A 16,988-nucleotide genomic window follows, 5' to 3' on the forward strand; every position below is an offset into this window, starting at 1 on the left:
CCTTGCTTTTACGATGAACAATGATATCTTTATGTGTGATGGGTTGCTTTTGTCTTTCTGTCAGTCTCGAAGCTTGATGATTGCTTTGCGTTCAGTCCAGGCGGTTGGTTCTCTGTTTCTACTCGACGGCAAATACACGAGTCTAGCCATAAATGCAAACACTCAAATCAAATCAAATCAACTTTGGGAAAAATAGATATCCTTATTGTAATGATATTTATAGTCCTTTCTAGAGTGGAGGATGATTCAACCCGAGTCAACACACTTCCTCTATCCGTGCCATACCGTCCATCCAGATGCAAAGCTCCAACCAGGCCTTCACTTCCAACGGAGATAAGACTTTCCCCCGTTTTCTCTCTATACCAGACGAATGTACATAGGCCAGATACATATATAACCTGCTATATATACTCGAAACAACCAGCACGAATCAAACCTCAAAAACAGGGACAACGCCCGACCAGTTGCCCCGGCCACGCTCATCCCAATAGCCGTCCTTCCCACCTTTCAGACGCCAAACGACCTCCCCGTCCGACTCATCGCTGACCCGCGTAAACCAGCGCGGGGTCCAGTTCTCGCCGGATGCCTCCATCTCGCGACGACGGGCCCGCTGGCTTTCTTCCAGCTGGACCTTGACTTCCTCCGCGCGATCGAGGTCTCCGTCCTCGAGGGCGCGCTGGTCAGGACGCAGACGGGAGTCCGTGGGCGGGAGGCGTTTGTCTTCGATGGAGGTGATTTCGTTCAGGGTGGCCGCGAACGCGGTGAGACCGTAGTGTTTTGGGGCGTTGGGGACGAGGGGTCCCGCGTTCCAAATGGTTTTGCCTGCGTTGCCGTCTCGGGTGAGCGAGAGCGAGGCGGGCCAGGTACCGGAGAGACCCAGGGACAGCGGTTTATTGTAGGAGTCGACGGCGCGAGTGGAGACTTCCTCACTGCGGCCGGAGAACATGCCGCCCGATTTGAAGGTGGAGATGGAGCGGTGACCCGTCGACTCGTTGGCGACAACGAGCTCGCCAACAGGTTCGACGTACTTCTCACCCGCAATGATATTGCGCAGGAACGAAGTGGATGGGGTCCAGCTGAAGCGATCGCCAGTGGCGTGGAGGGTGACGCGGACGCGGCCCTCGGTGGTGATCTCGGCGGACTTGCCCCAGAATTTCTGGCTGGGCTTGGGAGACTGCGCGAGACTCCACTCGCGGCTGTCTGCTTGGTATGCCAGCTGCACTGGCCGGTGCGAGACCTTCTCGGCAACGAATCGAAAGCCGAGGTCTTCGCGGACGAGCTCGTAGGTTTCGCCGAGCATGGGGTTGAACGGCTTGCGGATGGCTCGCTCACGAACTCGGTTGCTAGACAGCGAGGATACCGCGAATGCGGTCACGTAAATCAACCGTTCCACGGCATCTGTTGCTTGCGAGGCCTTGTCGAGCAGCGTGGAATATTCCAAGATCTCTGCTGCGCGCTGGAGCAGTGACAACGGTTCGTTTGCGGACACGGGCATCGAGATTGTAGACAGATCCTTGCCGACGTTCTTGCGAAGGAAGCCAATCAAGCTGGGTGGCAGGACCGTCGGAGCCGTGATGTTCGTCCGGCGCCGTACAGCATCCAGAGGCAGCGGGGTCAAAGACTTGGACTTTGTCGGGAAGAGAGGCGATGCGCTGTTGGCATCTGGCCGCGTAGATCCAGGCTCCTCCTCGTCACTGTCTGAAGGTGCATCGTCTGACACGTCCTCTGCGGCGGTGGCTGCGCCGTCCTCATCACTGTCCTGGATCGTCAAGAGCGGAGACGCAACACCACCGTCTGTCGCATCAAAGAACTCTTGCGACATGTCAGACTCCATGCTTCGTCTGGGTGCTGCCATGGCCCAGGGCGGGTGCCGTCGCTGCTTGCTCTCGGCGATCAACGTGGAAAACTCGGAAACCGCATTGTCGAGATCCCGTAACACGGCTACTAGATGGTCGTGGACCTCGTGCACTTCTTCAGCATGGCTAGCTATGCTCGCCGGTTTAGTCGACCCGTCTCCACCGGGCACCACCAGCTGGGAAGAGCTGGAGCTGGTGGTCAGTAGCGGAGGCCTTTTGCCGCTAGAGTTCGAGTGCGTGCTTGTCTTGCGTTTCCAAAATGGCCGCTTTTCACGGCTTCCCCCGGCATCTTCAGTGGTCCCCTCGCTGGGTGTTGGATGAGGGCTGGGAGACCGGCCACGAGGACGGTCATGGGGAGACGGCAGTGGAGATGCAAGATATTTGGGGTCTGTGTCCCTGGCAAGTCGGCGCACCGCATCCCGCGATCCGGAGACCTGGCTCACCAGAACTTCCACCCGAGACCATTCTTGCTCCTCTGCCGGGGAGGGTTGGAAGGGCTGAGACGGCGCGCGCAGCCGTAACTCAGGGACGCCAGGGGCAGCAGCTTTGTTGTCCTTGGATGGGGCCCCAGAGGACGCTTTCTCCAGCGCACGCTTCCATGCAGCAAAGTCTTGCTCGTTGCTGGCGCGCAAGTGCCAGATCTCGGTCCCGGAATCAATGGAAATCTCACGGGACTTGTCGTTAGTCGCGACAGCAGCAAGTGAGAGCGGGATAGCTCCTCGCAACGCGGACGAGTTGCGGTCATGATAGTATGACAATGTGCAGGAGGTAAAATCCAACGCAAAGAACCGGCGCGCCCAGCCCTGACCTCGCTTGCGACGTCGTTTCTGCAGCTGTCCGGTATGGACGGAGGACGGATCTGACGGCTCCTGTTGTTGCACGCTCGGTATAGACTTGCTGTTGCCCCGTCGTCGAGTGCGCACCTGGCTCAGAGTCTCAGTGGAGGGTTTGGTGGTTTGCGAGCGCGCGAGGGAGGGCGGCGCGGAGTTGGTAGGCTGCAGTCCGGTCGGATAGGTGAGGAGGACGAGCGTCACGGTCTTGGAGATTGTCTTGGAGAAAGTGTTGTCGAACACGAGCGCGTAATTTCCTCCCTCGCTCTCCGGCACGTCGTAAGTGCCCTGGGAGATCTTGTCAGCCTCACACTTGCCAATCCATTTGATTGACTTGAGCCCAATTCCCGTCAGCTTCTCAACGACCGTGGATTGAGAGTGATTTCGTGATCCGGCGGTGTTCGTTGCAGGCAGGTTCTCGTTGGAATCGGTGCTGTGGGAACTGGAGGGCAGCTGGGAGCTCAGCACGGCGGACTGGCCGGGATGCTTGAAGATGGCAAAGTTGATGGATTTCTTGTGCGGCTGAATGCTCCATGAGATGGTATGATAATCGTCGACATTGATCCAGCGCACGAAGTAAGACTGTCATCGTTAATCGAGGCCGCGGTGTTGGCCACCTGGCAGCTCACCTTGCTGTGGATCTCCAGCTCCTCCATTGCGGCCATTGTTTGGCGCGTTCAGCCTCACCGAGGGGTATAGTTGTCGTGTTTCGCGTCCGCCGATGGATTCAAGACAGAACGAAAAGAGGGGGGATTGGAGGGGATTCTTATTATGACGAGGGAAAGAGGAAGAAGGGAAGGCGGAAACACAAATGTCCCGAGGCTGAGGGACGGAAAGTTCACATGTACGGAAGATGCCTGGAGTGACGGAACGAGGAAGAAATGCTTGGCGGGGTGTTTGTTTGTTGCTATATAACTACGAACGACATAGATGTTCTGCTATAAATAAATACTACCTGCTAGGGATAATACTTACTGTGAGACCCTGTCGATTGGATTTTCGACCAGTGCCTATGGCGGGTTTGCACGGAACCATAATGTGAGTACCGACGGACCGGTAGTATATATTATGCCGAAGCCTGTGACAGCGAAGTGGCAAGAAGTCAACATTTGAGTAGAATGATACCACGATCGAGACTACTATGGTTGAGATGCATTTGTTTCATATATTCTACATTAGCACAGAAGAACCAGAAATTGCGATCCATTGCGATTCGGATGGTACATGTATGCCTGTCCCCAACGACCAAAGAAGGCAAGAAAGATAAAGAAAAAGGTATATCAAATTAAAACAAATCGCCAGAGAATCGAAGTCATGCAATGCCCGCCTCCTTTTTTTGTGGTTCCTTGTGACATCCCGCGTAGAAATGGATGCTCGCACTATACAATTTCCCCTCTTTACCGCCGGCTGGCCTGCATGTTCGTGAACATCAACTTGAAGCCGTTGCACAGCGCCTGCATGTCGGGGTAAGGGTTCTTCTGCAACTCGTAGCCCTGCGGGATCACCTTCACCGGCCAGTTCTGGAGCCGGGAGTGCTCGCCCGCCTTGAAGCAGAGATAGAAATAGCCCGGGTATTTGGGGTTAATGCAGAACGAATAGGCCGAGCGGCGAGGATTGGCCCGCGTGTAGGTTTCGAGCCATTGGTCTACCATGATGTTAGTGACTATATTCAATGGATAAAAGAGCAAACATACCGGTCTCAGCCTTGCTACCGTCCTGATATTTCTCGTTATGCATGATCTCGTCAACCTTCTTGGCCATCGCCTTGACGTGGTTGACGATCAAGTCGTCCAAATCGCTGTAGGTGTACCGACCACCAACCTTGAGAACGCGACCAACCGAGAACTCGTTCTCCTTGTCCAGCTCGAGGACATCGATGTGTTGGTACACGCCTTGCGCGACCTTCCAAGTAACGGCCAGATGGTCTGGACCCCGGGACGAGGGACGGATAACGACATCGCCGGGGCTTTGAGAGCCCAGATATTCCTCGGCTTGTGTGGCGTTGAAAGGTCGGAAAAGTGGATGCTTGATAACACGCATCGCCTGGCCACCACGCTGCGTCTTCTCCTTTTGGGACTCCCGATCCTCTCGTTCCTGAACCTCGTCCCAGTCGCCAAAACCATGATCATTGCCACGACGAGCCGGGTGGCTGACCTGGTCCTCACGCAGGGATACATTGCATGTAAAACCCTTTCGATTTAGGAACAAGATCTTGGCCGGAACTGTCTGGTGCATTGAATATGCGTTGCGCACCGGGACATCGTAGGGCAGTCCAAGCTCGGTCTCGGCGACAAGCGCATCGACACCACAGTCCAGTTTGGCATCGATGTGGTCCTCAAACACCCGCTTGATGGATATAGGCACCACCATGCCGGGAGTCAGCGAGTCAGGGGTTTCGCCAGTGAGCATAGTAAAGATGTCATCGGTGCTGAGGAAGACAAACTGCTTGCGCAGCTCCTCGTAGGGTTGTTGTAGTTCTGCGCGGATGGTTTCCAGAGTTGCGCGCTTGCGTTGGTTGAGGTTCCTTTCCAGCTGCTCCGCATACTCTTCGAGGATCAGATCGTTGACACGGTCCTGCGCCTCTTCCCGGAACAATTTCCGCACAATCGCACCAGTACCATTCTCGTCCGTCTCAGCCTTGATATCTTCTTCGTCCAGCTCCAATGCGTCAGCGGCCATCTTGCGTGCAATGTCGTAGTCTTCAGGATGCACACGGGTGTTGTCCAGAGGATCGGCGTCGGGGTCGGCATTCTCAAAATCAATGTAGACAAAGCTGGCGCAGTTGTTCCACACCTTGACTCCCATGGCTGGGTACTGAGCGTTGACACCCAGCAGTTCCACGCGATTGTTCACAACGCCCCCATTCATATTGACGATCTTGAGCAAGTGTGCCGCCTTCCGGGGACCCAGTCCGCAGACGTACGGGAGAAGATTGGCCGTCGCGCTGTCGGCTACAGCCTCGTTTAGATCGACGCCCACCAGGTTCACCATATCGACTAGAGCGGTTTCCAGCTGCTTTAGTAGCAATTCCTGTGATACCAGTTGCTGGCCTGGTTTGAACTGAATCGAGATGATGTCACGACCAAGAGAAGCGTACTCCTTAAGAGGGCTCTGCAGGTATCGACCAAGAGCAACGCAGTAATGGGTCAGGCTGCCGAAGCCCGGGTTGTCGCGTCTAGCACGAGGGCTGTTGTGATACAGACGGGCCACCTCATCGTTAACGATCACGACCTCCAAGGGGTCGCTGATCTCTTCATCGCGGTCATCTGTGTAAGGCGCTCCACGAAGATCCTTCAGATCGATGATCTCGGACAAGAGCTTGTAGAGCCGGCGAGTCTCCGGTGTCATGCCTGAGACACCAACCACATCGGGACGACGCCGTTCCACCAGATCCACGAATGCAGCCACATGTTCACCGTCGTTAATGCCACGACTTTGATCTCCCAGAGACAAATCCGTAAACTTGCCGTTTTCGAGCACACGGCCATCCTCCTCGGTGTAGGCCCAGTGGATGGGATCGCGGCCGACAACTCCAGATCCGGTAGATAGAGCAAGAACCCGGGGCACAGTACCCAGCACCATGCCCTTGGGTTTGTAAGGGGCCTGATCCAAACGCTGTGAGAACGCCTCACGGCACTCCTTGGCGACATGGTTCTCACATTCTTGCCGGATATTCTCCTTGACGCTGCGGTTAATCAGCCGCTCGAGCTTGCCGAGTGCCAGATCCAGCACATCCCGACGAGCACGATTCCAGGCGTCGGCGATCTCACTGTAGTTGTCCGACTCGATGTCGGAGTACAGACGCGAGCGGAAGTGATCAAAGTTCTCGAAGCGCACGCGAACCTCCATCAGACCTTCCTCCTCGGCCTTCAACATCCGCAAGAACATCTCAGGGCGACGGGCAATGTCACTGAGCTGCTGGTTCCGGAGGTATTTGAATTCATAGTAGGGGTGTTGTTCGTCGATCCGGCGTAGACCTTTCTCCGTGCGGTGGCAATCGACGACTCCGTTCATGTAGTAGGCCTGGCGAATCACTTTCCGCATTTTGGGACTTGAGACCAGCTCCTCGGCGAACATGTTCTTTGCAGCTTTCATGACATGCGCGCTGTTGGAGAAATCGTTGTCGACAAACTGGTCCGCCAGCTCATCCGGCCGATCACTCGGGTCCTCAGTGTATTGTCGACGCCCTTCTTTGGAGGCGTTCTGTGCGAAAGCATCGGCGGTAATGCCAAAGGCACGCACCAGACCGTAGGCCTTGGCGTTTCGCACCCGCTCAAAAAAGGTCTTGCCTGTGGCCTTTCGTCGCTGTGGCTCTCCATTCGTGTCTCCGTTCACCATGGACATATCACGCAGCTGAGAGGCATACTGGAAGTGAATGTAGTCTTGCACATCCTGAAGCTCCTCCATGGATGTCGCTGCAACCAACAGATCCTCCACAATGAGATCGTTGACGCTGAACAGGTTCTGCAGACTGTCGTAGGTCTTCTGAATCGTGCTGCGCTTGTCGACCAGTGCGCGGAACTTGAGATCATGGTCGAAGATGTCCCATAGATCTGTCATGTTCAGCAGCTTCTCAGCGCGGATGTTGTACTGCGCGGAATCGTCACCCGGGTCGACTCCGTTGACCGGCTCCTTGACAGCGTGGATCATGTAGTCTTTGCGATGCTGGAAGATGAACGGAACTTCCCAATCATCCGTGACCAGGAATTCCAGCATCTTGGCCACCGAGCGCTGGAAGGGTTCGTGCAGCTCGGGCTCCATGCGCTTCTTGAGCAATAGCAAATTCGAGATCCAAATCGCTTCCTCACGGAACTGATCCTCTGACAGCGTCACATGCTTGTATGGTTTGCGGGCAACCTGATGGCGTTCGGGCTCATCTAGGAGACGGATTTCGTTATCCTCCTCTGTCAACATCCTTTCAGCCAACTCGGATGGCTCGAAGACGTCCTTCAAATCCAAGCGCCTCTCTTCTTCTGCCTTGTCTTCATCCTCCTGCTCTTCCAACTGCAAAGCGAACTCGTATTCGGTGCCATCCCCAAAGGCTGCGCGCATGTCTTCAAGAGCATTCTCATCCAAACCTGCTGCTTCCGTGGCACCCAGCCCAGTCACATCTCTTCGCACGGGGGCCGCCACCTCCAGGTCGTCCCGTTCCTGTTGGGCCTCCTCGTCGGAGAATGTGTCTGCCTCGATGAAGTCGTCAAACTCGTCGCGCATGCCGCGACGCTGCCCGGGTCGATCATACTGCTGCTCCTCCTCTTCCTCATCCGAATTGAAGATATCATCGATGCCCTGGGACGGTTGGGGTTGGTCGCGGTCCTTGCCTCGTTTCAGACGTTTGAACTTGGACTGTAAATGAAAAAAAAGTCAATACACTATTCAACAGACTCCCAGGAGGTGCTTGAACCTACCTCGGTCGGCGCCTGACGATTCAGACCAGGAACATGTTCGCCAATGAGTTCCAGATCTTCCTCGTCCAGATGCTCCTCCTCGCGAGGTCGCTTGTGCTTCTTGTCCCTTCGGCGCCTCCGGCGTTCCTCGATCTCTTCATCTTCGTCGACGATGAAACCTTCGCGGACCTGGTGAGCCAATTTAAGTCAGTGCGCCGTCATTGGGATTCTCCGGCGAAAGTCAAGCTCACCGCGCGGGCAGCCTCCTCGTCGTCCTCTTCCTCATCATCCTCCTCGCTCGAGTCGTCGTAGTGATTGACGGTTCCGGCACCGTCGTGCACTTCGCCATCGTAGTCTTCATTCGGTTGCCCCTCGTTCTCCTCGTCATCCAGCATCGCCTCGCCCTCGACCAGGTCGCGGAGACTCATCTTGGCTGGTGGCAGCGACCCCTACCCCCGTGATGACGTGGAAGTCGAGTAGCTGACAGAGCTTCGAAGATGGAGAAAGCAACCACACAGATCGCGCACCCAGTTTGCCCTGCTGGCTGAGGGAAGGTGAATGAAGGGCAGGTCGGGAGATGTGAATTGAGAGAGAGACCAGGAAGAATCGCCGAAGACGCGGTGGCGCCGGCGGTGATTGGCCGACTAGATGACTAAGCCGATATGGTGAAGACCATGGTCAGGTGACCGTGCATAGTGTATGGAAGGGAGAATAATAATCCTGTTTCGAATGCCTCAATAGTCAATTAGTCAATAGTTATAGATGCTACGGTCAGTACACAATAAATTAGTAAGTGAGAATTATCGACGATAAAAACAGAATGGCTGTCATGCTCCCTATGTATTCCGCTCCTACGCCCCATTCACTAGTTAGCCCACCTAGCCAACGTGGAGGGTTTCCTTTCTTTCCTGTGAACCAACAACAACTCCTGGGGCGCCATCCTCCCCATTCTTTCCACCTATTTTTCCCTCTCTCCTATTTTTTTGTGCTCAGTTGACGCCCTCTGTGACGACTTGTTGTCCTGGCGCCCAAAACCAGCCCAATCAGCGCCAAGCCCATCACTATCGGGTTCCCCGCTACGGGGCCTGTTTCTGCTGTCGCCGTCCACACCCTCACCCTTCTGAGATCGCCTGGTCTTGCCTCTCTATTTTCCCTCCCCTCGTCGGTCTCGGCCTGCACCCTCTTCGCTCGTTCACCATGGCCGATCCATTCAAGGCGCGGACCTTGAAACGCAAGAATGTCAAGGGTCTCGCCCTCAATGCAACGCCGAAGACTGCTGCCAATCCCTCCGAAGGCGATGCCCAAGTCCCAGGGGCAATTGGAAATGCCGACAGCAACCGTACAGATACGCTCGAGATCGGGCTGGAGTTCCGACTCGACCTGCGCAGCGAGGACCTGATCCCCATGAAGGAACTGGGTGCTGGCAACGGCGGCACCGTCTCCAAGGTGCGGCATGCGTCGACTAATGTTGTCATGGCGCGAAAGGTGTGTTTCTTTGTTGTTGGGCTTCCACGGCTCCGAGATTAATGCCTTCGGTCTCTCCCACAGATCATCCGAGTCGACGCCAAAGAGAACGTAAGAAAACAGATCCTCCGAGAACTGCGGGTAGGACACGACTGCAATTCCCCCAACATCGTGACTTTTTACGGCGCCTTCCAGAATGAGGCGAGAGATATTGTTTTGTGTATGGAATACATGGACTGCGGGTAGGTGGACTGGAAACTGGGGCTTACGGCCATGTCGCTGACATTTGAACAGATCTCTGGACCGCATCTCGAAAGATTTTGGCCCCGTGCGAGTCGATGTGCTTGGAAAGATCACGGAGTCGGTGTTGGCCGGTCTGGTTTATCTCTATGAAGTCCACCGCATCATGCACCGCGACATCAAACCGTCCAACATCCTGGTCAACTCGCGGGGCAACATCAAGCTCTGCGATTTTGGCGTCGCCACCGAAACCGTCAATTCCATTGCTGATACCTTTGTCGGAACCTCGACATACATGGCCCCCGAGCGAATCCAGGGAGGAGCGTACACTGTGCGTTCGGACGTGTGGAGTGTGGGCCTGTCAGTCATGGAGTTGGCCGTTGGGCGATTCCCCTTTGACACCTCAGACGTCGCTGCCGGAGACCGTGCCAGCGCAGGGCCAATGGGAATTCTGGATCTCCTTCAGCAGATCGTCCACGAAACCGCACCCAAGCTGCCCAAGAGCGATGCCTTCCCACCCATCCTGCACGACTTCGTCGGCAAGTGTCTCCTGAAAAGGCCCGAGGAGCGCCCAACGCCACGAGAGCTTTATGACAAGGATGCATTCTTACAAGCGGCCAAACGCACGCCGGTGGACCTTCAGGAATGGGCAATCAGCATGATGGAACGGCATAACCGCAAGTCGTACCTGGCTCCTCCGGCGCCCAAATCGCTCAAGGAGGGTGCAGCCCAATCGCCATCCGCGGCCACAGCTTCAACCCCGAAGTCCAGCTCAACCAGCAGGACCCCATCACGCACTCCAAACCCGCAGTATACGACACCCACGTCGGGTGAAATCCCCGTCACCAACGACGTCTCCGCCAGCAGCCGCCATTACAACCACCATCCCTCCCAGCAGTCCGCCGTGTCCTCCCTACGATCTGCAAGGTCCCCACCGCCTCTTTCACTGGAGCACCTGTCTCTGGAAACGAGGGATGCAGAAGACACGCGCAACAGCCGCCGCCCGGGCCGACATATGGGTGACCCTACCTCCGCCATTGAAGCAAGTTCTCGCCCATTCATGAGCCCGCGCTCCATCAGCTCGCACAACACCAAGTCCCAGACAAACCTGCACTCCGCTACTCTGCCAATTCGCGCCGGGCCGCCACCCAGCGGCCCTCCGCCGGCCCCTCCAGTGTCTGCGGGCCTGCGTGGCCAGCAGGGCTCGACGGGGACCACCTCATGAAGGAGCAAGAAACAAAAACGATTTGCTGATGTTGTACCTGGAACGAACTTCTGATTTTTTTTTTCGAATCCGACCTTTTCTTTTCAACGATCAGACGTGTTCACATATCACATTGACGGCCGTCTTATGATTGCCTATGCTGCTTTCTGTCTGCCTACCTGCTTTGTGTGTATCCTTGGCGCTTTTTCTTTTCTCAGGGAACTGGACATAAAAGAATCAAGGGTAAGGAAGGGACAGGAAAAGGTCGGACGAGATATACACCGGCCGGCTCAGGCCCAACCCTCTCTCTTTGTTTTCCCTTTCACTCATGGCCACCGATCTCTTTTGTCATCCATCTACCTCCGACTCGCCTACTTTCCCTCTCCATTTTCTGTTTCTCCTATCCGCTGGGTCTCTACTTGGGTAACAAATGATCTCGGTCTCCTTTTTCACTCTCTGACTTGACTTGATTTTATGTCTACCCCAATTTTGGCTATGGTTTCTTCGTGCCTGCTGAAATATGTCCCTGCATTACACGGCGTACACAAGTGCAAGTTCCATGGTGCTATAACAATTCCATTTCTTTTTTACTCTTTGATTCCATTCCTATCGCATCTTATTATGTATGTAACAGCTGGCGTCACCAATTTGAATATTTGAAAGGCAGTAAAACGGGCGAAAACAGTAAGCGACTAAGTAATTGATTGGCATTTCGACTCTAACTGATCCTGACCACTGCTCAGACCCGGGACAAGACGAAGCAAAGAGAGACACACACGATGCACCCCTAAATAATAAGAAACACAAGACCATATACGTACAGAGGCCATCCATGCAGACGAAAGGAATAAGAACAGAGAGAACGGGGGAAATCCCCGATGAAAAAAAGAGGAAAGAAAGGAAAAAAAAAAAAAAACAAAACACCCCCCCGAAACACAGAAAGCCAGTCGTGGTCACGCACACAAGTAAGTAGCAATGAAGAGACACTGCAGCCCCGGACCGATTTGGCGCCTTCCGAAGTCAAGTCTCAATGAACTCAATCGCCAACGCCGGACAGATCGACACCAAGGGGTGTGTAGGTAAAGACAAGACGCAAAGAACAAACATTGAAAAAGCACACGCGGGTGATAGACCGTCTATTTCATTATCAGCTCCGGGCCAGCTAACGGACTGGGTCCAGGGTGTGCAGGAGGAGCAGCAAGAGCAGGAGCAGGAGCAGGAGGGACGGTGGAGTTGGATGACGGGGTCGGCCCTGGAGCGGGCGCCAGGTCCATCATGGTCATCATCGAGGAGGGTGCAGGCGCTGAGCTGTTCGTGGACTTTCCACCACGTCCGCTGGCTGTGCTGCCGCCGCGCCCAGAACCACCGGCACTGCCGCCGGCTCGTCCACCACGACCCTCGTGGGATGCCGAGGCAGTGGAACCGTTGCGGTCGCCACTCTGCTTATCCTTATCCTTGTCCTTGTCCTGGTCTGCTTTCTTAGTGGTGCGTGGACGGCGCGAGGTACCTCCGCGTGATCCAGGGCCACGCAGAGGCAGGCCCGTATCCTGGGAGATGGGCACAGCAGCCGCAATGGGTACGTGTTGGTGAGAAGTGAGAGTGCGAGCTCGCCCTGCTCCTCGTCCACGACCACGGCCGCGCTTGATAGTCCCGTCGGCTCTGTGGGGTTGTCAATATCAATGCTTGGTCCCTCTATAAAAAGGAAAACATACCGTTCCACCTGGACCTTCTCTCCCTCCTGCACCAGTGGACCACTGTACACAAAGAAACCGTCCTTGCTGGCCGCAGCAGTCTCTTGCCAGGCCATCTCACTGTCGTCAACAAATGGGTCATCCCGATCATATTCTTCGACCTTCTTGCGCCGTCTTTTCTTCGTTCCCTCATCTGCCTCCGAAGGAGCGCCGTTCGTTCCAGCTCCTGTGCCACCCATAGAAACATCACCGTCTAGATCACTGTCACGATCGAGGCTCAAATCTTCATCTGCACTTTCTCCTGCTGAAATCCCCTTGGCGCCCTTCTCATTCTTCTCCAACGCTGCCCCAGCAGCCGCTATGCGGGCCAATCGCTGTTTATGAGCCGCCAAGCGAGGGTGCAGGGCTGCAAACCCGTATCGCTCCTCGGCCAGTCGCGCAAAGTTGACGATCTGGTTCCCCTTTTGCAGCGGAATGTGCACAATGATATTTGGCGTTGTGCGCGAATCGGACGAGTTCGCCGAATCGTCTCCGCCAAATAGCGCGTTGGTAATTAGACCAGATCCTTGCGGAAGGGGTGGTGCTTCCTTGGCTGCCTTGGCCGGTTTTGGGGACGGTGCTGTGGACGACGGAGCGGTGGTGCTTCCCTTTTTCCTTCTTACCCGACGGCTTGTTAACTGCAGCAATCCCTTCTTTCGAGTCCACCTCCATTGCATCGGACGGCTGTTGTGGTCGTGACGGGGTAGCATTGGCTGGCGGTTGCGGCTGCGGCTGCGGCTGGGTCTGGGTCTGGGTCTGGGTCTGGGCCTGGGCCTGGGGTTGAGGCGGTGGAACCACTGGCGGCGACAGCTGGAGCTGAGGAGGTTGTGATTGCAGCGGGCGCTGCTCAGAGGGGGCGTATGGGGAAAAGTGGTTCGATGGCGGTGGTTGTTGCGGCGTGTGCGCGGCCCCATAGGAAGGAGATGAGGCTGGGAGAGGTGAAGGGGCTAATGAAGGGTGTGTCGGAGTATGTGCCACGGGGTGCTGCGCCGGTGAAGAGACAGCAGACACATGACCGGAGGAGGAGCGCGGGAGTTGTGGATATAGCGGTTGAGCATTTTGGGAAGGCGGGTCAATGATGCTAGATATGGCCGGCGACGCACTTGCGCGGTAGGCATTACGCGGCGAGACGGCGTGAGGAGGACTATAGACCGGTGCAGGCGACGTATTGCCAAATGCTGATCGGATGGGATCGAAGTTTTGTCCACTGGTCCGTTGCGGGTTCGGCGGGGGCGGTTGGGATTGAGGACGTGGAGGGGGAAGCGATTGATTCAAAGGAGGATAGGTAGCCACAGGGGTTGCCGAGGGAGGACGCGAAGTCTGCGAATACGGCGAGGGAGCTGGTTGGGGAGCCGTCGGCACTGTTGGAGGGTCGGCTGGTGCTGCCGGTGCAGCGGCCGAGGTATCGTCACCCTCCAGCTTGGGCTTCTTGCGCGACGCGGCAGTGGTGGTCGATTTTTCCCGGGGCCGACGAGGAGCCCGGGCCGGTTTTTCTTTCGTGTCCTTATCTTTTTCTTTTTCCTTCTTGGGGGGAGGTTTGGCCGAATCGGGATCGTCGTCCTTCTTGCGACGCGACCGACGGGAGGTGGTGGTAGATGCACGTCGGGCTGGCTCTTTGGTGCCCGGGTCGATGGTCATGCCCACGCCTTCTTGGGCGGGCACAGCCGCCGCAGGCGGATCCGTGGACATGACTCCAGTGGCGGAAAAAGAAAAAGGAAGAGGAAAAGGTCTGGGTGGACCTTTTACAGCATTCGACAGGGGATGCGGTCGCGGCCACCGGAGCTGGAGTCAATGGGGGAAGGCAGACTGAGATAAGGAACACGAAAAGTTGACAGCTATAATTGAGAGAAGTGAGAGGCGGAGATGGAGAGAACACGAAAAAGAGGAATATCGAAGATGGGATGAGATGAGGTGGATGGGATGGATGGAAGAGGGACAAAAGAAGGGATTGAGAGGGAACCGAAAACAAGACAAAGAAAAGAGGGAAAAAAGGGCAGAAAGGGGAGAGCGAACAAGGGCGTTTTGGCACTTGGGACTGGCTAGGCGGGAAGTACGACATTTGCAATACTAACGAAGGTCTGGAATACATAGAGGAACACCTATTGTTGATTTGATTATTATAGGCAGAGGCAGTCAGAAGCTAATAAGATAATAATAATCATAATCATAAACAAGATCATAGAGCTCTTCATATTATCTTCCTTGCCGCCTTCCCTCCACTCGCTCGGATTGTAAGTTGTGTTCCCGATATGGCCCAGCCGTGAAGGTTGCCCTATCGTGCCCTGACCTCATCCGATCTATCACACCTCAACACGGCACTTTTCGATCCACCAACCTCGATGAGAGATGCAATCCTCTTTTTCTGGTATTGATGTCATTGTCATCCAGCTAGGGAAATATCCTAAATAGTGATCAATGGTGCAGTGCTCCGACACCACCGACGGTCTACTCGGTCGGAGCCGATCTAAACATAATAATATCAAAGTAAGAACGTAGTCCAACTCTCCCAATCACTCCAAGCCGACATTGTCTCGTCTCCCTGGTTCAACTATCACCCAGACAGAAAACAGATCTAGAGTATGACTTCCCATTTCGGTTTAGCGCACCCGCGACTACACTAACCCAGGGCGGCTAGCGCGTCTGCAGCGTTAGTCTTTTGAGCCGCATTTTCCCCCACCACCAGCCAACAAGCACTTTTCATCACCATGGCATTTCGAGGCGAGCGCTTCGTGCTCGACCTAGACGAGAACTCCAGTCCACCGGAAGCTGCTGCGGCTGTGCCGTCCCCGTTCTCCCTCATCGGCGAAATCCAGGAACGCGCTCCTGCCGCCGCCCCGTCCGCTCCAACCCCACCGGCGCCGTCGCTGTCCTCGACCGGCTTCCCGCCTCATCGCCAGCGCAACAAGACGTCTGCTTTTAAACAGCGACGGGCGAAACAGCAAGATGCGCCGAAACCCGCGGCACAGCCGGCAGCACCGGACGACAAGCAGTCGATTGACGAGGAGAACCGCCGCCAGCTGGCGTCCATGTCGAACGCGCAGATCCAGCAGGAGCGTGAAGAGCTGATGGCCTCCATGGATCCGGGTCTGTTGCAGCGCTTTCTGCGCCGTGCTAAGATAGACGAGGATGACAAAACGGGAGATGCAGCCCCGACATCAGAAGATCCGTCGACATCATCCAAGCCGAAAAAGTCGGTTTCCTTCGATATACCTCCACCCGCCTCGGCCGCACCACAACCACAACTCCAGTCTACTTCAAAAACGCCTGCCCATGATGACACGCCCCCGACAAACCTCCCATTCGACCTGCACCCGGCATCCGAACGCCCATCCCTCGACCCAGCCATGCTAGAAACCTTCCACTTCCCGCAACCAAAGCAACCAATGCCAACTCTCGACCCATCGTCCCCCTCCTTCTTATCCGATCTCCAATCCCACTACTTCCCCGAGATGTCACACGACCCGTCCGCGCTCTCCTGGCTCCAACCACCCTCCAGCGACGCAGAAGACCCAGACAGCAGCTCAGCATACCACCCCGCCAGCAGCGCAATTTCGCTCGCACCATCATCAATCCGTTTCTCGTTGCGAGGTACAATCCTCGCGCCCTCGACATCACTCTCCCTCCCCACAACACTGGGCTTACACCATCACGGGGACGATCCGCAGGCGGCGGGGTATACGATTCCCGAACTGGCGATTCTGTCGCGATCTTCGTTTCCCGCGCAGCGATGTGTTGCATGGCAGGTTCTCGGACGGATTCTGTTTCGGCTTGGGCGGGCGGAGTTCGGGGATCGCGGCGGGCAGTTGTCGGAGGGGCTGTGGCATGTTATTGAGAAGGAGGGCGTGGTGGGTGGGATGCTAGCTGAAGCGGATGGGGCTGCTGGGCTGGGGTTGCCGGGGAAGAAGACTCAACAGCAACGAGGTGGAGAGCAGAAAGGGAAGAGTGAGAATGATCCTACTGGTGGTGATGCACCTGCTGCTTCGGGCATCGGACGCCATGCTAGTGCCGCTGCATGGGCGGTTGAGGGTGTGTGGTTGTGGCAGAAGGGTGGCGGTAGTGATCGTGGTCTATTGAAAGAGGGCCAGATTCGATCACAGTAGAGAGAGGATGGGCGAGAAAGCTTGCATATATTGGACTTGGAAGGTCAACGAATGATGATATGTTTTATTTAGGTGCAGCATGATATCTACATATTTATTATCAAACAGCACTCAACGCTGAACAGTTTATGCATTGTCGTTATACTATACCCAAATATCATACAGAAATAACCCCAG

At 55.6% G+C, this 16,988-nt stretch overlaps 5 protein-coding genes across 5 annotated transcripts; 2 read left to right on the forward strand and 3 right to left on the reverse strand.

Moving 5' to 3' along the window:
- Positions 1-430: 430 nt before the first annotated feature.
- N7474_005308 (oxysterol-binding protein related protein OSH3) lies at positions 431-3,351 on the reverse strand (the record flags this gene model as incomplete). Its single annotated transcript, XM_057196723.1, has 2 exons — positions 431-3,268; positions 3,316-3,351. The coding sequence occupies 2 exons, from the start codon at positions 3,349-3,351 to the stop codon at positions 431-433; spliced, it is 2,874 nt and encodes a 957-aa protein (XP_057054119.1).
- A 732-nt stretch (positions 3,352-4,083) lies between these two features.
- spt6 (chromatin-remodeling histone chaperone SPT6) lies at positions 4,084-8,501 on the reverse strand (the record flags this gene model as incomplete). The annotated part of the gene is made up of 4 exons (XM_057196724.1): positions 4,084-4,331; positions 4,381-8,032; positions 8,095-8,262; positions 8,325-8,501. 4 exons carry the CDS (start codon positions 8,499-8,501, stop codon positions 4,084-4,086), a joined length of 4,245 nt encoding a protein of 1,414 aa, XP_057054120.1.
- A 769-nt stretch (positions 8,502-9,270) lies between these two features.
- ste7 (MAP kinase kinase Ste7) lies at positions 9,271-11,002 on the forward strand (the record flags this gene model as incomplete). Its single annotated transcript, XM_057196725.1, has 3 exons — positions 9,271-9,558; positions 9,622-9,779; positions 9,832-11,002. The coding sequence occupies 3 exons, from the start codon at positions 9,271-9,273 to the stop codon at positions 11,000-11,002; spliced, it is 1,617 nt and encodes a 538-aa protein (XP_057054121.1).
- Positions 11,003-12,117: 1,115 nt separating this feature from the next.
- N7474_005311 (uncharacterized protein) lies at positions 12,118-14,400 on the reverse strand (the record flags this gene model as incomplete). The annotated part of the gene is made up of 3 exons (XM_057196726.1): positions 12,118-12,640; positions 12,694-13,291; positions 13,335-14,400. 3 exons carry the CDS (start codon positions 14,398-14,400, stop codon positions 12,118-12,120), a joined length of 2,187 nt encoding a protein of 728 aa, XP_057054122.1.
- A 1,016-nt stretch (positions 14,401-15,416) lies between these two features.
- Positions 15,417-16,811, forward strand: N7474_005312 (RPAP1 family protein; the record flags this gene model as incomplete). The annotated part of the gene is made up of 1 exon (XM_057196727.1): positions 15,417-16,811. The coding sequence occupies one exon, from the start codon at positions 15,417-15,419 to the stop codon at positions 16,809-16,811; it is 1,395 nt and encodes a 464-aa protein (XP_057054123.1).
- Positions 16,812-16,988: the final 177 nt, after the last annotated feature.

This window comes from Penicillium riverlandense (assembly GCF_028828495.1).
Source record: "Penicillium riverlandense strain IBT 135883 chromosome Unknown utg000003l_segment0_segment0, whole genome shotgun sequence".
In the NCBI taxonomy this organism is placed as follows: Eukaryota; Fungi; Ascomycota; class Eurotiomycetes; order Eurotiales; family Aspergillaceae; genus Penicillium; species Penicillium riverlandense.